Source organism: Lactuca serriola, chromosome 4, assembly GCF_051521515.1.
Source record: "Lactuca serriola cultivar US96UC23 chromosome 4, Lser_US96UC23_V15, whole genome shotgun sequence".
NCBI classification, from domain to species: Eukaryota; Viridiplantae; Streptophyta; class Magnoliopsida; order Asterales; family Asteraceae; genus Lactuca; species Lactuca serriola.
Genome location: NC_136411.1, coordinates 216,405,890 through 216,425,827, shown reverse-complemented (window position 1 = coordinate 216,425,827; position 19,938 = coordinate 216,405,890). Strand labels below are relative to the sequence as shown.

Here is a 19,938-nt window from a genome sequence, read left to right as displayed (position 1 = left end):
TATCTTACACCGATACAATTTAGATGATCCTTCCATATGGCATGACGAGTAATCAAATAGCAACAAGGCACGACTAGTTTAAATTGTACAAATTACCTTTATAAGAAGAAAGCTTTTTCAATTATTTATTTGATTCAAATTATTATTTACACAAACACACCATAAACCAGATAATTATAAAAAAAAATACCAGGACAATGATACTAAACAGTTAAATAATAATTAGTACATTATGACACACAATGCAGACAATCCCGTTGATTAAGGGGAATTTTAGTTTAATCGATTTAAACCAGCCAAATAAGGTCATGCCAACCACAAAGACTCTAACTTATTAGAGTCGTGTAGTACATCATGCATCAAATGTTGTATTATGGAGTAAATAGAACTACAGAAGTCAACTATTTTTATTTTAAATGCCCCAACCTAACCAACCAAATCTTATTATATCCTTGATTGAAGCTGTTATTTCTCTTTGCCAGCCTACACAATTGTTTAAGGACCTGTACAATTGGCAGTGAAATTTGTACTTTTCATTTATAGCAATTAGTCTTTGTATTCATTTCCACCAACCTCATATATAGGTCCATACCCTACAACCCAACATTTGTCTACATACCAAAGATTTCAATATCTGACCACTTCATCATGTCACCAAGATAAAGACCACCCTTTGCCCTCGTCTTAATCGGTGTTAACCGGTCTTGTATCCATTGACGGAGCTAGAAATTTAATGTAAAGACCAAAAGTATTAAAACTAAAATTATCGTTCTTATACATAAATTATTAATTTTTTTCAACAAGCGTTCAAAGCTCAAATTTTATATTTACAAGCCTAATATGTATAAAAAAATATTAGACTATGGCCTTTATAATGCTCCGCCCTACACATATCAAAACATCACATTATCCACTTTGATCAATTTGACAAAATTACAGTATTGTAGTGCTCTGGTCTAAATACGTTTAACTGTAGCATACTGATAACATGCATTATCATCCTTACTTTAAAACACGTTTCTAATAGAAAGATAATCACACCTTTCATTCCATTTCCTAATCAATATGGAAACTCTCATCCACTTCCTTAGCTTGTTTTATTCCCTCCAAACAAGTCATCTAACATCCCAAACACAAATATCAAAATATTATTATCTGTTTTTAAACGACAGGATAACGTTCTAAATCACCCATCCTAGTATTGCTCTCACCACCAGGTTTAACTATCGTATTCTAATAGAATATGTTGTTCTCGTGGTTTTAAAATATGTAAAAGGTAGTCGCACCTTTTGTTTCACAACCCATTCTAGTATTGCTTTCACCACCAGGTTTAACTATCGTATTCTAATGGAATCTATTGTTCTCGTGGTTTTAAAATATAGAAAAGGAAGTCGCACCTTTTGTTTCACAAACCATAGATAGAATAGAACCATGTTTTTGAGATATCAAAGTCTCCAAAATTTATGAGCTTTCCCAAATTGTTCAAACACACAAAAAAATCATAAATTCACAAACAAAAGATAGAATAGAACCATGTCATATCATACACCATACTCATGGGGTCAAAACCAACGTGTACAATAAGAAAGAATACATCTACAGGGTAGTTAAACAAAGAATTCAGGGAAGTTTTTGGCTCCCTAGGGTTTTATTATACACATGGACACATTAGCTTTATCAACAACACACAACAAAAACAACCAAAAGAATATATATAAACACGACGACGTTTTCAAACCTACAAATTAGTAGTAGCACCCCCCGATGAGCTCTTTTGCAAACTAAACCACATACACTTATCCTTCATCGCATCACTTTCTTTCACATATTCTTTAAATCGATATTCATCCAGTTTATAGCTCATCGGCACTTTACCTTCACTGTAGCATTGACCACAAAGACTAAACCCCGATTTCATCTCCTTGAATCTCGACCCAATAATCGGATACCTACAAACACTACACGATTGTTTCCCATGCCGATTACGATCAGAAATTTCAAGCTTTAATAAAGTCGATAGGATTCCAAAACCCCAATCGGAATCATCAAACATGGCAACGAACTCTGTAAATGAAACCATGGAATCATCGGTTCCTCCATGGATTTCAAGCAATTCGCTTGTTCCTTGAGATGGAATGTAAACTAATCGCAATAACTTTATATAATGTAAAGCATCGACTCTTTTGATTTGACCTTTTGTTGCCCCTTGTTGTTCGTTTATTGGTCGCCAAAGAAGAGAATCAAACGCCACTCTTTTTCGTTTTTCCGGGGAACCACCACAAATTGGAGCTAGAATAGCAAAAAACATACCTAAATCCACCCTTCCGGATTCCGATTCATCTAAAACAGTGAGGATTTTGAGGTTAATTTCTTTCACAGAGCCTACGAATGTTTCCGGTTTTAAGAAACCAAGTAATCTTCGAAGAACACTTTCTAAAGCCGCCTTACGGATTGATTTTTCAGGGAATCCGGTTCCGGAATATGTCAATGGAGTCTCGTTTTCGTTCATTTCCTTTTTGAGAAGATCGACATCACATCGGATTAATCTTGTGGTTCTTTGGAAAGATCGGATATCGAGAGCTGTAGCGAGATCATGTCTTAATGTGGTTCTTTCACTTACGGTTTTGAATTTCGATGGTTCCACTACAACGAAGGAATCATCGTTTCCATTCCCGTTTCCGTTTCCGTTTCCTTTCAGTTTCTTCTTCTGAAGCTGCTTCATGTGAGAAATGGCGTCATACAGTTCGATTCTGTTTGTCATCTTTAAAGCTTCTTTCAAAGCCCTTTTAGCTTCTTCGGTTTCACCTGCGCCTAATAATGACACTGCTTTATTGAGCTGAGCTCTCCAATGGTTTGGCCAGACTCCGAGAACCCTTGTGTACACCTCTGAAGCTCGTTGGTATCTCCCCATATCCATATAAAGACCACCAAGATTATATAAAGCATCGACATGACCTGGTTTTAAATCGATAGCTTTCTGAAACTCTTTAATGGCGTTTTCATCGTCTCCAATGGCGTGTAAAGCTGAAGCTAAATCACAGTGAGCGTCAGCGTAATCGTTTTTCATGTAGATAGCTTCTTCTAGAGCTTTAATGGCGGCTTTATATTCTCCAACCCCGAATAAAGCGCTACCCAGAAGCTTTAATGCGCGAAAATGAGTGGGGCAAAGAATTGCGGCTTCTCTGTAATGTTCGCAAGCACTTATAACCATACCTTCGCCTTCGAGAGAGATTCCGAGATTTACATGGATTTGAGGAAGAAGATAACTCCATTGATTACCTCCGGCTTCGGCGGCGTCTAGGGCGGAAATGAACTCGCTTTTGGCTTCGCTATGCTGGCCGATGACGTAGTAGCAGTTTCCAGCCCGGAAATGTGGTCGGACATCGGTGGGCTGTAATTCGCAGGCTCGTTTGAAACAGACTAATGATTCTTTGAATAATTGTTGATCGTATAAAACTCTACCCAGAGCCATATGCCCATCGAATGCTTCTTCTCTTGATCTTGACCCATCTGCTCTTGACCTCAATGCTCCTAATTCTTTCACGAAAACCCCATAATCATGGCCGCTTTCTTCCCAAATGATGCGTTTATCAATTTCAGAAGATGGTCCTAACTCTCTCGACCACCCTGGATCGGAATAAACATCGAAATTTTCCCCTTTTGGTTTTCCGTCTTTGGTTTGCTTCGATTTTAACCTCTTGATCAGAATTTCCAAATCGTCAACGAGCTTCCATGTGTCGTCAAAGATAATTCCGTGGTTCGGCGACGCCGCCCAGGCTGCCGTCCGGTGTGACTTCTGTGGTCCGGCAGACGAAGCCCTTTCAAGCACCGATGAAGTGGAAGCTTCTTCTAAAGCTAAAGAGGACGCGGCTTCATTATCGTCATCCGTTTTCATTTCAAGCGCAAGTGCCTCAAAATCACGGTCGACGTCACCGGCGCCGTCGTCGTACGTACGCAACAAACCGTCGTAAGTCAGGCCCTTTTCGCCGTCAATAAAGTCGCCGTACGTTCGGAAAACCTCGTCGAGGATAGCGCTGATTTGTTCGTCACTGAATTTCACCCTAGGGTTTACAGCGACAACAAGGGCAGACATCTCTTCTCTGTTGAGACCACCATCTCTGTTAAAATCAAATTGCTGGAAAATTCTTCTCACCTTCTCCGATCTACTCCCTCTCGTCGTCATTTTCGTAGGTTAAATTAACAAGAACGAATTTTTTTTACCAAATCGAAACGGGTCGGAAGTGGTTCAAGAGAGGAACAACCACAAACCAAAAAACTGGATCGATAATTAGGATTGAAACACGGGGCATTTGCGATAAAATTCCTGGAAATTACATGTGGAGTCGAATTGGGTAACGAAAATTTCACATAAATTTAACAGGAAACGTACGTGAGAAAGATCAAAAGTGGGAAAATTGTACAGAGATAGAGAGAGAGGAAGAGAGAAGTCTCTTTATCTCTTTCTTCTCATAATTTTTTCTTTCTGGTGGCCTCCCTCTCTGTGCTGGGATGATGGGGATGGTGGGCCTAACCAGCCGCAAGAGAGAGAGAGAGACCACTTTGTATATCCGAATTTTCATCTTCTTCATCCTTAAGTTTCCTTTACCAACGGTAAACAAAAAAACATCCTTTTTAACACATTACTATTTCAAACAATGTTTATAATATCTTTTTAAGTAATTTGATACAATTGTGAAGTATATTGTTTTACTTTTGATAAAAGAGGATAAATATTTAACTAGAGACATTCTTCACCATATGTCCAAGAGATCTCAAGAAGTACAAACATAGAAAGAATATAATTGCGTGAAAACATTAACACCCCGTTCTCGAGTTTAATTTAAGGAGAGAAAGGAAATGAAATTGGTGGAAATGAGAAGAAAATAAAAGAAATTGGTGTTCCGGAGTTTCATTAAAAGAGAGAATTGGAAGGAAGTGGAGGGAAATGAGAGGATCACTTTCTCTCCTAACTTTCCTTCCGATTTGGGAGGATTTGTAAAGAAAAAACAAAATGATTCATTTTCCTTCCACTTCTCTCCAATTCGGAAACACAAAAGAAAATTTTGTTTTCCTTTCCTTTCTCTTCTTTTCTCTCCTGACTTTCTTTTCTCTTCTTTTCTTTTCTTTTGTTAAACTCAGGAACGAGGCGTAAGACAATTGTAGTCGAATACCCTAGAAGTAAATATTGTTACATTTTGAAAGTATACTAATTCATGAATGATTGATGGATGTAGACGTGTTTGGCATGGAGCTTTTGGAAACGTTTGAGAGCTTATAACTTTTAGCTTTTGCCAAAACGCTATACTTTAAATAAAAAGTTTCGTTTGACGGTACGAGCGTTTAACTTTTAGTTTAAACAAAACGCTTCAAATCTAAAAACTACTTCATTTATATTTTAACAAAACGTTACTAAGTTTTTTAAATCAATTTCCATTATTGCCTTAAAAATATATTTATATATTTATTTATTTTTAAACAATTATCATTTTATATAATTTTACATATTTCAAAACTTTCAGTTATTTTTGTCAAACATTCATATGCTAAACACTCATATAACAAATAAATGTTAGAACTTCCAGCTACCAGCTTCCAGCTAACAACTACTGTTGTCAAACACACTCGTAAAAAGTGTTACGACTCCAATATTGTCATGCTAATAGGAGTCAAAATGGTAAGAGTTTTATCTTGGTGATCGGGCTATATTGAAAATGTATGTGTGAAATGTGATGATCCTATCTGGAAACCAACAGAATATGAGTTCAAGCTTTATTCAACTATTAAAGATAGACCGTGGAATTTGTGAGAGTTCAAGTGTAATGGTGGGAGCTACTGGCCAAAGTGGATGAAGTCTATAATACCTTTCGTTTATTATGTGTGTTAAAATGTCATACATAAAAGGATAACTTATGCTTGTGTTTGAGATCAAGATAAAATTATAATCTTCAACGTATATAAGATCATGAAATCGTTAAAGTGAAGAAGTTGGAGAATAAAGAGACTAGAATATGAAAGTTCTTGATGAAGCGTCAGTCTAGTCTCAGCTCGAACTTTACATGGGTAATAAAAGATGGTATGGAATAAAAATATCATCATATTATTTTTTAAATTAGATTTTTAGAATATAATTTTTTGCAAGTACAAAATGACAATTATATTTGGGTCTAATATCAAATACATGCATAAGATGTGTTGGAAAATCATTATTGCTTAAGGATTTGGATTATTAAGTATGGATAAATGTACTTTAATATTGTCAAGTTTGATTGAAATATTTTGGAAAAGTAACATGTCGAAAAAGCACGCTTGTATGTCCATAAACAAGAAGTCGTTATATTTTGATTCAGTGATATTTCCAGGTTCGATGGATATTTAAAAGGTTGGAATGTGGTGTGTCTCGACATCTCCACAAAAAGTATTGCACAAATATTTCTAGATCTTTAGATATCTATAGAGTACAAATTCCATCTGCAATCTATGTTTGTATAAGGTTGTTTACATGTTTCATGTGGCATTTGTACCACCCTTTACACAAGCTAGTTGAAAATTAATTAAAAGTCACTCTCACATTTGTAGAAAGATAAGGACCCAATATTTTTTAAATAATGAATGTTATCAAAATATGCAAGGCAATAATTAATTTGTCCATACCAAAAGTATAAGTAACCATTACATGATAATGGCCTTCAAAATGTTCATACAACCAACATTCACTTCACTTATGATCCTAATTTGAATACACATCAAAATAATGCACTAGACTTGGAAAGCCTAGTGAATTAATATGGGATTCAACCTTTTAAATACTATTAAGTTTAGCTCTAGTCCAAGTCTAAATTCAAGCTGATGGGTTTTAAGCATAACAAACAATCGCTATGTGTGCAGAAACCCTAATTTGTAGGATCTATGTTTTCACTATTGGACATGCAAGTATCGAACACAAAAGTAAACCATAGGAGGCATCTACTATAATCGAAATTCATAACAAGATAAAGTAGACTAACCTTTGAATGTTATATAGTAATAATAATCAATTCCTTGAAGTTGTTGAAGCTAGAGAACTAGTGTCACAAGTGTAACACCTCTAATGGCTCATAAACACATTTAGCAAGAGGATGTATAAGATAGGAGGAGGAGGAAGATTCAAGATTTCAGATCTTCTTAGGGTTAGAATGGTGGCCAAAATCTCAAAGGGGTATAGCCCTTTATATAGCTGTTGGTAGCTTAGGGTCAAAGCTAGGGTTTTAAGGAAGAAACCCTAATTCCTTAGCTTAACGCGTAAGCAACCCAAGAACCTCATCCAAGAGGCCCTTGGACAAAATTTCTAGGGCTTCCTTAGAAGATTTCGTCCATGTAACGCCCCATTCCTGGTACGTTGCTTCTGTGGCATTTATTTAGAAGTTTTTGAGAGGGACTCGGCGAGTCTATGGCCTGACTCGTCGAGTGGGGACGAGATTTCGAGCACGTGGTAGTCGCCGACTCGGCGAGTCCATATTCGGGACTTGGCGAGTCTGCCTGCCAGGTAGAAACCCTAAATCCCCGGGTTTGCACCCTATTTAAACCACCTTATGAGCCCCCAAACTCGTCCCCTTCACCCTCAGAGCATCATTTAGCAAACCCTAATCGTTTCCTTGGTTATTTGTGCATTTCTTGTGTGAATCTTGAAGTTTTGAAGAGAAGAAGGAGGCTAGATCCAAAGGAGAGGAAGAAGATCCAAGGTCTTGCTCCCATTTCAGAGTTCTTTGAGGTATTAGCCGAATTCCTTCTGTTTCTATGATTGATTTCTCTTTAGCAAGCATATTTAGCCTCTTTTAGCCATTTCTTAGCTTGTTCTTGGTAGAGGGATCACATTAGATTGATTAGCCTTCGGATCGAGCCATGTTTCAGTTCCAAAATCGTAGATCTATCACCTTTATGGAGCCATTTTGCATGATAACCCTAGATCTACTCTTCTAAGTGCCTTTTTAGCCTTTATCTCCTTTTTCATGTGGATGTACACGTAAAGTTGGAAACTTTACGTGGTAAATCAGCCTTAGGAACTTAGATCTATAATTTGTATGCGGTGGTGTTGAGCAGAATTGAGTTTCTAGGATCTGCATGCATGTGAATCGGCGAGTCGTTCTTCAGACTCGGCGAGTCCGGTCGCGAGTCCCCGATCTTTACCCCTTTAAGTGATTCTGAGTGGAGGTTAGTGAGCTGTAGGATGGACTCAGTGAGTCGGAGGGTGGACTCAGTAATGGTGGGACTCGACGAGTTGTTCATACAACTCGGCGAGTCCAAGGCAATCTTCTTAGATCGAAGAACAACTCGTCGAGTTGTTCATATGACTCGGCGAGTCGGATGAAGATTGTCTGAGTTCTTGGATCGAGAGGGTACTCGTCGAGTCGATGCCACACTCGACGAGTAGCCACGAGTAGGGTTGAGAAGTGAGACTAGAGACTCGGCGAGTTGGCGGCCCAACTCGGCGAGTCAGGTCAACTGTGGGTTGACTTTGACCGAGAGAGTTGACTTTGACCAAGGGTAAAAGAGTCATTTTTACCCCAGTGCAGTGTTTAGCATTTGATTGAGTGTGTTTATGGACTTGTAGCCGGGGAGATACCGGAGCAGCAGCAGTTAGCTTCCAGAGCCATTCACACTGCAGCCAGTTCACGAGGTGAGTTTCCTTTCAGTAGGAACGGGTCTAAGGCCACAATGCCGGCCCGTTCAGTTAGCCGTAGTTTCTGGACTTCGGTCTAATGTAGTAGCTAGTATGTTTGACGCCTCCGTGGCTCAGACAGGATTTATGTGTTTATGCTAGTTGATATGTTTATGGTATGTTCAGTCAGCTTCAGACTTCGGTCCGATGTAGGGGACAGAGGTCCCAGTCAGCTTCGGACTTCGGTCCGATGTAGGGGACGGAAGTCCTAGTCAGCTTCGGACTTCGGTCCGATGTAGGGGACGAAGATCCCAGTCAGCTTCAGACTTCGGTCTGATGTAGGGGACGAAGGTCCCAGTCAGCTTCGGACTTCGGTCCGATGTAGGGGACAGAGGTCCTAGTTAGCTTCAGACTTCGGTCCGATGTAGGGGGCAAGGCCCCAGTTAGCCCGGACTTCGGTCCGATGCAATGGGCAAGGCCCAGTATGTGCTTATATGTTATTATGTGGTATGTGGTAGTTTGGGGGAGCTCACTAAGCTTCGTGCTTACAGTTTCAGTTTTGGTTTCACGTACTGCCGCAAGCAAAGGGAAGAGCTCGGGATGATGGCATCGCACACACCACAGCTTCAATTTTGTCTTGGGAGTTGATTTAGTTTTCTGGATATGTTTGGATACAGTTGTGATACAGTTTTTTTTCCTCAGTATTTTATTATGGTTTTTGATACACGCATCATATGGTTTTATTATGTGATACTCAGTTTCGTGGGTTTTGTTACAATAAACATCGAAATTTTTGGGTGGTATTTTTGGGTTGTTACAAGTTGGTATCAGAGCCCTGGTTTGAGGGATTCGGATACACCTCCGGGTGCATCTGAACTCAAACTAAGGGAAAGATAAAAAGATTTTCAAAAAGAAAAATGTTTTCGAATGAGATTTTGAGAAGCACTTAGAAAGAAAAGAATTTTTTTTAACAAGATAAGGGTGTGGTGCATGCGATCAACCGAGATCAAGTAAGTACTCCTAAATTACCAATACAAGTTTTATTATTATGATTAATTGTTCCAGTTTCAGTAGAACAACATGCTAGTATAGGACTAAGGATCTAGGAGGATGCCTTATGTGCCTGCTATATGTGTTACAGCTTTATGAGAATTGCATGCTAGTATTGAGTAGACAGCAGTAGGATAGCCTGTTTAGGTTATGCCTGGTAGCGCGAGCTTAGCATTGTATGCTAGTGTAGTTTCTCGTTATGAGAATAGTTTTGTCTGAGTATGTTTCCTTTATCTGAATGTTGCTTGCTTTGTGCTTTGTGGGACTCTGAGTGGTGGGAGTTAGCCATTAGGTGAATACGTCACATCACATGTGAGTAGGGTTGAATAATCTCAGAGTGCTGGATTTGGCCCTATTGCGCAGCTCTTGTCTGAGTCCAACCGTTGTAGGGACGAGTCTTTTACTTGAAGGATTATCCGAGCCTCATTGCATGTGATGGTATTCAGGTGGTGGCTAATTAGCATTACAAGGAGGCCTTCAGCAGCTGAGGACTGGTTTGAGTGGAGTCAGAGATTTCCCTAGGGCAAGCCTAGGATGAGAGTAGCAGAGATCAGTAGTAGTAGAAGTGACTTGGTGGAGTCAAGGCAGTTCTTGAGGAAAGTACGGATAGATGTGGAAGGTAGTATGGGCCCGTACTACTGAAAGTAGAGGATCCGTACTCGAATAAAGGAAGGCCGAGACAAGACCAGGAAGCTAGTAGTAGTATCAATGATCCCTTGCGATATTTCAGTTTTCTGATGTTGCTATGATGTGTTTGAGAATGGTGGTTTTGCGTCCGAGGACAGCAGCCGGCAGTGGAGGTGTCGGGGAGGGATCAGGATCAGGCTCGGGGGACGAGCGCATGGATGAGCAGACCAGAGAGTTCCTTTCTTCAGAGATTACTCGTATCATTTTAGAGCAGACTCCTGTGATCTTCGGTTCGATCAAGGAGGGTATCCTAGAGCTGATGGATGAGAGATTGGGCACCTTCCGTGCCGAGATGGCGCCCATGATGGGGTCGCGTACACTTACATTCAGGGAGTTCAGGGCATGTGGAGCTCCAGACTATCACGGGGCGCGGGACCCCATAGCGAGTATTAGATGGTTGGTGGATGTGGCCAACGCGTTCCGCACTAGCAGGTGTCCCGAGGGGGACAAGGTCAGATTGGCGTCTTGTCTTCTGAAGGACAGGGCACGGGATTGGTGGGAGGAGGTCGGACATACCATTGGAGATGATGCAGCGTTGGATGCCATGACCTGGGCTGATTTCTCTACCAGGTTCAGGGCGGAGTTTGCACCAGTTATTGAGGTGCAGCAGTTAGCCAGAGAGTTTTAGGACCTCACCCAGACTACAGAGACCGTGGCGGAGATCACCGCCAAGTTCAGGGAGAGGGCTCTTCTTGTTCCTTAGTATGCAGCCGATGAGGAGATGAAGAAGGCCCGCTATCATGAGATGTTGCGGAGCGATATTCGCCAGTTTGTGAGCCGGTCCAGCTGTAAAACGTTGGACGACATGATTGCTAGGGCTCGAGAGAGGGAGATTGATCTCGAGATGGAGAAGAAGAGGAAACCGGAGGCGGTTTCGGGTTCAGGAAGTTCGGGCAAAAAGCCTAAGGTTTCAGATCACAGATCCAGGTTTCAGCCGAGCCACAGTCGATGTGGTAGGTGTGGGAAGATGCACGATGGGGTGTGCAAGGCAGGGAGTTCCGGCTGCTTCAAGTGCGGTCGGACTGGGCATTTGAGCAGGGATAGTACGGCCCCTGCTACTGACATTGCAGCATCAGATCTGATTTGCTTTCAGTGCAATCAGAGGGGACATAAAAAGTCCCAGTGTCCGAGTTTAGCTGCAGTAGGGAAGGTGGCTGCACCTGCCCCTGCTACTTTGAGGATTACAGATGGCCGGCAGGGCCGAGCCGAGGCGCCAGTGGCGAAGAGTAGGGCGTTTCAGATGACAGCAGGGGAGGCGCGAGCTACTCCTGATGTGGTGACGGGTATGTATCTTCCCTTCATCTTTATATTATTATTGATTGATTATTGCTTATGATTGTATGTTTTATATAGGGTCGTTCTCTGTGAACGACATTTCAGCTATGGTATTATTCAATTCGGGGGCTACCCGATCATTTGTATCGCTTGCGCTTAGCAAGAGATTTAGCAGAGCTCCAGGGGAGCTGGATTGTCCACTAGAGGTTGAGATAGCAGATGACAGGACCGTGAGGGTCGCCAGAGTGCATAGAGGGTGTTCTCTTCAGTTGTTTGACGAGCAGTTTTCGGTGGACCTGGTTCCTATTCCCCTGCGAGGGAATAAGGTTATTATAGGCATGGATTGGCTAAGCCCCAATGGGGCGGTAATTGATTGTGAGCTTCAGCTAGTGAGGGTTCGCACTCCCAGTGGGGGAGAGTTAGTGATTCAGGGCGAGAGGCCACAGCGCGGACCGACCTTTTGTTCCGCCGCAAGGGCGAGGCGCTATTTTCAGCAGGGTTGCGCTGGTTATGTAGCTTATGTCTTGGATGCCCGAGAGAAGGGCAAGACGACAGTTGATGATGTTCCGATAGTGCGAGACTTTCCGGATGTATTTCCCGAGCATTTACCGGGAATACCTCCTGAGAGGCAGGTTAAGTTTGGGATCGACTTGATTCCCGGTGCGGCTCCGATAGCCAAGGCACCGTATCGCCTAGCTTCCCCTATGTTAGGATGCAAAGTCATGCTTGGATGTGTTGTTTTAGGCTTTCCTCTTTGTATGTGTAAATGGGTTGAGTCTTTCCTATAAATAGGAAGTGAGTGACTCCCATTATGTAAGAGTCCATATGGAGTGTTAGACTAGAGAGAGAATTTGTATACAAGACCCATTTGTATAATCTTTCTAGATCTAATAAGAGCTTACAAAGAATTATTTACTCCTTGTGTTCTTGATTTTGTATGATGAATCACTAGATCTTTTCTAATTCCGCACATGCCATCATAATCAACACCACTACAATTGGTATCAGAGCGGGTGTTCTTGATTTTCATCAAGAATTGATCCTTGATGGCTATTTTGATTTGGTGATTCTTTTTCTTCATTGATCTTCGTGTTTAGAGAGTGTTTTTGTGTTCTAGAAGTCGAATTTTTCTTTGATTTGATCCATAATTCGACTTTCTCTCTCTAGAATACTTGTTTGTATCACTTTCTCTTTCTAGAAAACCCATTCATAATCATTTTCTCTCTCTAGAAATCTTCAAGTTCTAGTGATCAAAAATGACGGTTTTCTTGGAGCATGCTTCTTGGATTGTGATCATTAAAGATGTCAAATACAAAATCGGTTTAGAACAATTCATTGGATTAATATTGAAAGGCTTAATGATTTCATGGGATACTTTGATTTCTTATGGAGGTTTGAAGGATGATCATGGAGGATTGATTTTTCAACCACTTTCAAAGATTGAATGCTTGACTCAAATTTGCCATAATCTGAAGAATGAGAGAGATAAAAAGGAAAGAAAGGAAAAAAGAATTGTTTGATGAGTATTTCATTTCTCTTGTTGAAAACCCAAGTGATCTTCATGCTCTTATGTTTGTTGAAGATGTTCTTGAAGATCATCATGTTCTTGATGTTCAAGAAAAAGGAGTTCAAGTTGATTCTCAAGATGAAAAAGTTTTTTGCTCAATTAGAGTTCAAACCGATGATGTTTTGTGTTCTTGTGATTCGTTTGAAGGAATGATTCCTTATCGGAAGCCGGTGATCCAAGAAAATCACAAGTATCAAACTCCAAAGGATTTGATTCAAACTCAAAATGTTCATGTTGTTGAAAGTGGGTTTGTTCATGAAGTCAAGTCTTCAAGATGCAAAAAGATGAGAAAGAAAAAGAAGAAGAAGATGAATCGGAAGAACAAGCGGGTTTACTCACAAAAATCGTCAAATGATGTGAAGCCAAAATCCGTGAAGCAAATTTGGGTTTCAAAGCAACAATCTCCAAAAGTTGCATTGAATTTGAAGTCAAAACCCAAAAGTGTTGGTGGTTCTTTTGAAGATGTTCTTGGATCGACGAAGAACACGAAGAACGAGTTGTACATCTCGCATGGTGGGTGGTACAATGTTCGATTTGGAGATTTTCTCATTCCGACAAAAGAACCAAGATCTTCCAAATTTGATTCGTTCGTTGAAAACGGAACTCGATTCGTCAAATAGGTATCACAAATTCTCAAATGGATTCCAAAACATCCATGATTTCGATTCGTATTTTTCATTTTTCGTTTTTGATCGATTTGTCTCGTTGGATCAAATTCGTTTCAACACCATTGGTGATCCAACAATATTTTTTCTTAGATCAAAACCCAAATCTCAACAATTTGTAAGCCTTTTATTGTTAACTTCAAGCCCAAACAAAATTGATCCAAATTTCTTATCTGTTACTATTCACGTTTGATTTGAGCCCAAAATGATTACTGTTCATCTTTACTTCAATAGTCCAATCCAGTATCCATAATCCTTTTGTGAAAATCGGTGTTTCACTCAAAATCATTATCCGATTTATTTGAGCCCAAATCACGAATCATTTACTGTTCATGCGAGTAAATGATTTAGCTCATTCGTCAATAATCAGATAAACAAGTTGATCATTCTTTGTTCTTCATCCGACGCTTTGACGAGTTGTACATTCTTGACTTTTGTTGAGTTCTTGTTTCCAATGTTCCGATGTCATCAAGTTTTTCATTCTATGTGATCAATTGTCGATTGGTTTGATTGTTAAAACAGCCTTATGAATCGGTTTTATTTCTTATGTTCGTTCTTAAAACCGATTTCACTCAAATCTTATATTAAGAAATCAACTGTGATAGTCGATTGAACAAGTAAATGAGTTTGGAAATCGAACCTTTGAGGTCAAAATCGAACTCAACAGATGTTAAAATTTGACTGATGTTCATTGTTTATTCGATTGAAGTATCGATTTTCAGTTCTTATGATTCTTCTTGATAATTGTTCAAGAACAGATGAAGAATGTTTGACTAGAAGTACTTTTAGTTAAAATCGATTATCAAATCACAGAATCGATCGATTAAACTCAAAATTGAGTTCGCATATTGAAAAATCGATTGAGAAAGAAAAATGCGAAATCGATTCAACTGAAATTGTGTTGGAGAAAGAAGAATGCAAAATCGATTGACAAAGAAGAAGGTCTCTTGATAATCTGAGAAATGTCGATGAATTGATTTTGTATGGGTGATATTTGATTACTGTTTTTGAATTCGCATATTGTGAATTTGGTTTTGAATGTCGATGGTCAATATTTGTGATAATGTTGATGAATGATGGAAGGAAACGAATCGAGAACAAACAGATGATATGAAGGATGATTGTCGAGTCGATGTGTTTTCTTTTGTGGAGTCGATCGATGTTAGTATATTGAGGATCGATTGGGAGTCGATGGAAGAAAAGAAGTTTGAACGAAGGGCAGTTGGATTTCAATTTTGGAGTCGTGTTCATCGATTAAAAATGAACTGGAAAGATTTTAGAGTTGCAATTTTGATTTTGGTGTCGACGACTTGGAATCATTAACGAAGGAATAACGATCGATTTGAGTTAAGATTCAAAGATTTGAAATCGATGTTAGTCTAATTTCGCAAATTTTGGAGTCGATTGTTGGGTTCATTTGTGTATACAGGGAAGAATGTTGTTAAAGTGATTCGCATATGGGTGATTCAAAAATTGTGTTCACTTTATGGATTCGCATTTGGTGAATAAACTTAAAGATCAAGATTGATTTTCGCATATAAGATCAAAGTTAAATTCGCATTTGAGGTTGATAGAAAAATGTTTCATTCGCATTTGATGACTGGGAAGTGTTTCATTCACATTTGGTGAAGATGCGAAACATTTGTAGAAAATGCGAAGTAAAGAACGTGCGAAGTATGTGATTTGGGGAAGAACACGAAGTCTTTTACAGTATAAGTGAATTGGGGAAGAAGAAAGCAATTAGTTTCAAAATTGGTCCCTGGTTTTTTCAAGAAATGACAAAATTGACCCAACTTCGCAAATTTGAAGAACATACAGAAATTGTCAAAACGAGTACCTGCAGTTTCGCATTTTTGACAGTTTTTACCCAACTTCGCAAAATGGCAATAAAAGCTGAAAAAATGCAGAATTTTCAGTTTTGGTCCCTGCAGTTTGTGCGAATTAATGCTTTATGCCCGGTTTCGCAAATGGGCTAGAGTTTCGCATATTTGACTGTTTTTGGCGCAACGGGTCCCTGCAAGTTTCAGAAAGTGACAATATCTACCCGGATTTTGAAAAATCTTGCAACTTTCACCCGAAAAGTCAAAAATTTTCATAAATTGGAATTTTTTGTGGCTTTTTCGTGATTGTTTTTCCGTGCAAGATTTTTGGTGATTCATTTTTGGTACACATCAAGGGGGAGTATTGTGAAGATTATTCCTCGGGCGCTTATCATCCTTAGTGGGTTTTATAATCATTTTTTGATTATAAAAAGGGGGAGAATGATGGGTATTCGAAGCTTCTCGGGTTTGTCGAATATTCATTTGCGGATTTGAAGACTGGTGTTACTTCGAGGGGGAGTTTGGTCTTGATCGCGCTAGCTCGTTGGAGATTAAAGCCGGACATCCAATCCTAACTTTGAGGGGGAGAATGTTAGGATGCAAAGTCATGCTTGGATGTGTTGTTTTAGGCTTTCCTCTTTGTATGTGTAAATGGGTTGAGTCTTTCCTATAAATAGGAAGTGAGTGACTCCCATTATGTAAGAGTCCATATGGAGTGTTAGACTAGAGAGAGAATTTGTATACAAGACCCATTTGTATAATCTTTCTAGATCTAATAAGAGCTTACAAAGAATTATTTACTCCTTGTGTTCTTGATTTTGTATGATGAATCACTAGATCTTTTCTAATTCCGCACATGCCATCACAATCAACACCACTACACCCTGAGATGCAGGAGTTGTCTACGCAGCTGCAGGAGCTGCTAGACAAGGGTTTCATTCGGCTGAGCAGTTCGCCTTGGGGAGCGCCGATCCTGTTTGTGAGGAAGAAGGATGGGTCGCATCGTATGTGTATAGATTACCGGGAGTTGAATAAGGTAACGGTGAAGAACCGTTACCCACTTCCGAGGATAGATGATTTGTTTGACCAGCTTCAGGGAGCGTCTTGGTTCTCCAAGATCGATCTACACTCCGGGTATCATCAGATGCGGGTTAGGGATGAGGATGTGCAGAAGACTGCTTTCAGGACCAGGTATGGTCATTATGAGTTTGTGGTGATGCCATTTGGGCTCACCAATGCCCCAACCGCGTTCATGGATCTCATGAATCGCGTGTGCAGACCGATGCTGGATCGGTCAGTGATAGTATTCATAGATGATACCTTGGTATATTCCAAGACGCAGGAGCAGCACGAGGAGCACCTGAGGGAGGTGCTGGAAGTTTTGAGGAGGGAGAGACTTTTCGCAAAGTTCTCCAAGTGTGAGTTCTGGTTGCGCGAGGTGTAGTTCCTTGGTCACCTCATCAACCAGAAGGGTATTTTGGTGGATCCGGCCAAGATAGAGGCCGTGATGCAGTGGGAGGTCCCGAAGTCTCCATCTGAGATTCGGAGCTTCCTAGGGTTGGCAGGGTATTACCGGAGGTTCATTCAGGATTTCTCCAAGATAGCAGTGCCGCTCGCCCGACTGACCAAGAAGTCGGTGGTATTTCGTTGGGGGCCTGAGCAGCAGGCAGCGTTCGAGACCCTCAGGCAGAGATTGTGCGAGGCTCCGATCCTTACCTTGCTAGAGGGAGTAGAGGAATTCGTAGTCTACTGTGATGCCTCAATCACAGGTATGGGAGCAGTGTCGATGCAGCGAGGCCATGTGATAGCTTACGCCTCGAGGCAGTTGAAGCCTCACGAGGCTAACTATCCTACCCATGATTTAGAGCTGGGGGCGGTTGTGTTTGCCCTCAAGATTTGGAGGCATTATCTTTATGGGGTCCGTTGTACTATCTACACGGATCACAAGAGTTTGAGGTACCTTATGGATCAGTCGAGTCTGAACATGAGGCAGAGGAGGTGGTTGGATGTGCTGAAGGATTATGATTGTGAGATCCTTTACCATCCAGGGAAGGCCAACGTGGTGGCCGACGCCCTAAGCCGCAAAGTGTCGGCAGCACCTATCAGAGATTTGTGTTTGAGGATGACAGTGATTACTCCGTTGTTGGAGCGGATCAAGGAGGCTCAGGGTGAGGGCCTCAAGGAGGAGAGGCAAAAGTGTGAAAGGATAGTGGGTCGGGTAACTTCGTTTGATTATGACAGTCGGGGATTGCTGACACTTCATGGGAGAGTGTGGGTACCGTACTGGGGAGGAGTACGGCAGGTGTTGATGGACGAGGCTCATAAGTCTCGATTTTCTATCCATCCAGGGGCAACGAAGATGTATAGAGATCTTCGACCCGATTACTGGTGGCCCTGCATGAAGCGGGATATCGCTTGGTATGTTGAGAGATGCCTGACCTGCAGGAAGGTCAAGGCGGAGCACCAGAGGCCTCACGGCAAGATGCAGCCGTTAGACATTCCCGTGTGGAAATGGGAGGACATCACCATGGATTTTATCACTAAGCTTCCCAGGACCGCACGAGGAGTAGATTCGATATGGGTAGTAGTGGATCGGTTGACGAAGAGTGCTCATTTTATCCCGATTCAGGAGAGTATATCGGCAGAAAAGCTAGCCGATATCTATGGCGTGAGATCGTGGCATGTCATGGAGTGCCGGTATCGGTGGTGTCAGACCGAGATGTCCGTTTTACATCCAGATTCTAGAAGCGGTTTCATGAAGAGATGTGTACTCATCTCCATTTCAGCACCGCTTTCCACCCTCAGACGGACGGGCAGAGCGAGAGGACGATTCAGACTCTCGAGGACATGCTCAGGGCATGTTTTCTTGACTTCGGTGGCAGTTGGGATACGTATCTTCCGTTAGCGGAATTTTCGTATAACAACAATTATCATGCGAGCATTGATCGACCTCCCTTTGAGATGCTTTACGGAAGGAAGTGTAGGACCCCGATTTGTTGGGGCGAGGTCGGTCAGCGAGTCGTTGGGAGCACAGAGGTGGTGCTCAAGACGACCGAGTTGATTCAGCAGGTCCGTAGTAGACTGCAGACTACGCAGAGTCGGCAGAAGAGCTACGCCGACAGGAGGAGTTCAGACTTGGAGTTTCGGGTGGGCGATATGGTCCTTCTGAAGGTCTCACCCTGGAAGGGTGTCATCAGGTTTCGGAAGAGGGGCAAGTTGGGCCCCAAGTTCATTGGTCCTTTCAGGGTTTTGGCCCGAGTGGGTCGGGTTGCTTATCGGTTGGATCTTCCTGTAGAGCTTAGCCAGATCCACAACACTTTCCATGTGTCTCAGTTGAGGAAGTGTTTGGTGGATGAGTCAGCAGTTTTTCCCTTAGAGGATATTCAGGTTGATAGCAGCCTGAATTATATTGAGAGGCCGGTCGCGATTCTGGACCGGAAGACAAAGACCTTGAGGAACAAGGCAATTCAGTTAGTGAAGGTGCAGTGGTAGCACCGGAAGGGGTCTGAGTGGACGTGGGAGGCTGAGCAAGAAATGAGAGAGCATTACCCAGAGTTATTTGCAGATTCAGCTGCAGCAGACTTCGAGGACGAAGTCTGAGACAAGTGGGGGAGAATTGTAACGCCCCATTCCTGGTACGTTGCTTCTATGGCATTTATTTAGAAGTTTTTGAGAGGGAATCGGCGAGTCTATGGCCCGACTCGTCGAGTGGGGACAAGATTTCGAGCACGTGGTAGTCGCCGACTCGGCGAGTCCATATTCAGGACTCGACGAGTCTGCCTGCCAGGTAGAAACCCTAAATCCCCGGGTTTGCACCCTATTTAAACCACCTTATGAGCCCCTAAACTCGTCCCCTTCACCCTCAGAGCATCATTTAGCAAACCCTAATCATTTCCTTGGTTATTTGTGCATTTCTTGTGTGAATCTTGAAGTTTTGAAGAGAAGAAGGAGGCTAGATCCAAAGGAGAGGAAGAAGATCCAAGGTCTTGCTCCCATTTCAGAGTTCTTTGAGGTATTAGCCGAATTCCTTCTGTTTCTATGATTGATTTCTCTTTAGCAAGCATATTTAGCCTCTTTTAGCCATTTCTTAGCTTGTTCTTGGTAGAGGGATCACATAAGATTGATTAGCCTTCGGATCTAGCCATGTTTCAGTTCCAAAATCGTAGATCTATCACCTTTATGGAGCCATTTTGCATGATAACCCTAGATCTACTCTTCTAAGTGCCTTTTTAGCCTTTA

At 41.4% G+C, this 19,938-nt stretch overlaps 1 protein-coding gene across 1 annotated transcript; it reads right to left on the bottom strand.

Annotated features, from left to right (window-relative positions):
- Window positions 1-1,519: 1,519 nt before the first annotated feature.
- On the bottom strand, window positions 1,520-4,525 carry LOC145103277 (putative TPR repeat-containing protein At2g32450). Its single transcript, XM_079040829.1, has one exon. The coding sequence runs from the start codon at window positions 4,181-4,183 to the stop codon at window positions 1,739-1,741; it is 2,445 nt and encodes an 814-aa protein (XP_078896955.1). The 5' UTR covers window positions 4,184-4,525; the 3' UTR covers window positions 1,520-1,738.
- Between the last annotated feature and the right edge of the window lie 15,413 nt (window positions 4,526-19,938).

Excerpts from the sequence above, each read along its gene's own strand:
- LOC145103277 (XM_079040829.1), bottom strand. The coding sequence starts at position 4,183 with ATGACGACGAGAGGGAGTAGATCGGAGAAGGTGAGAAGAATTTTCCAG.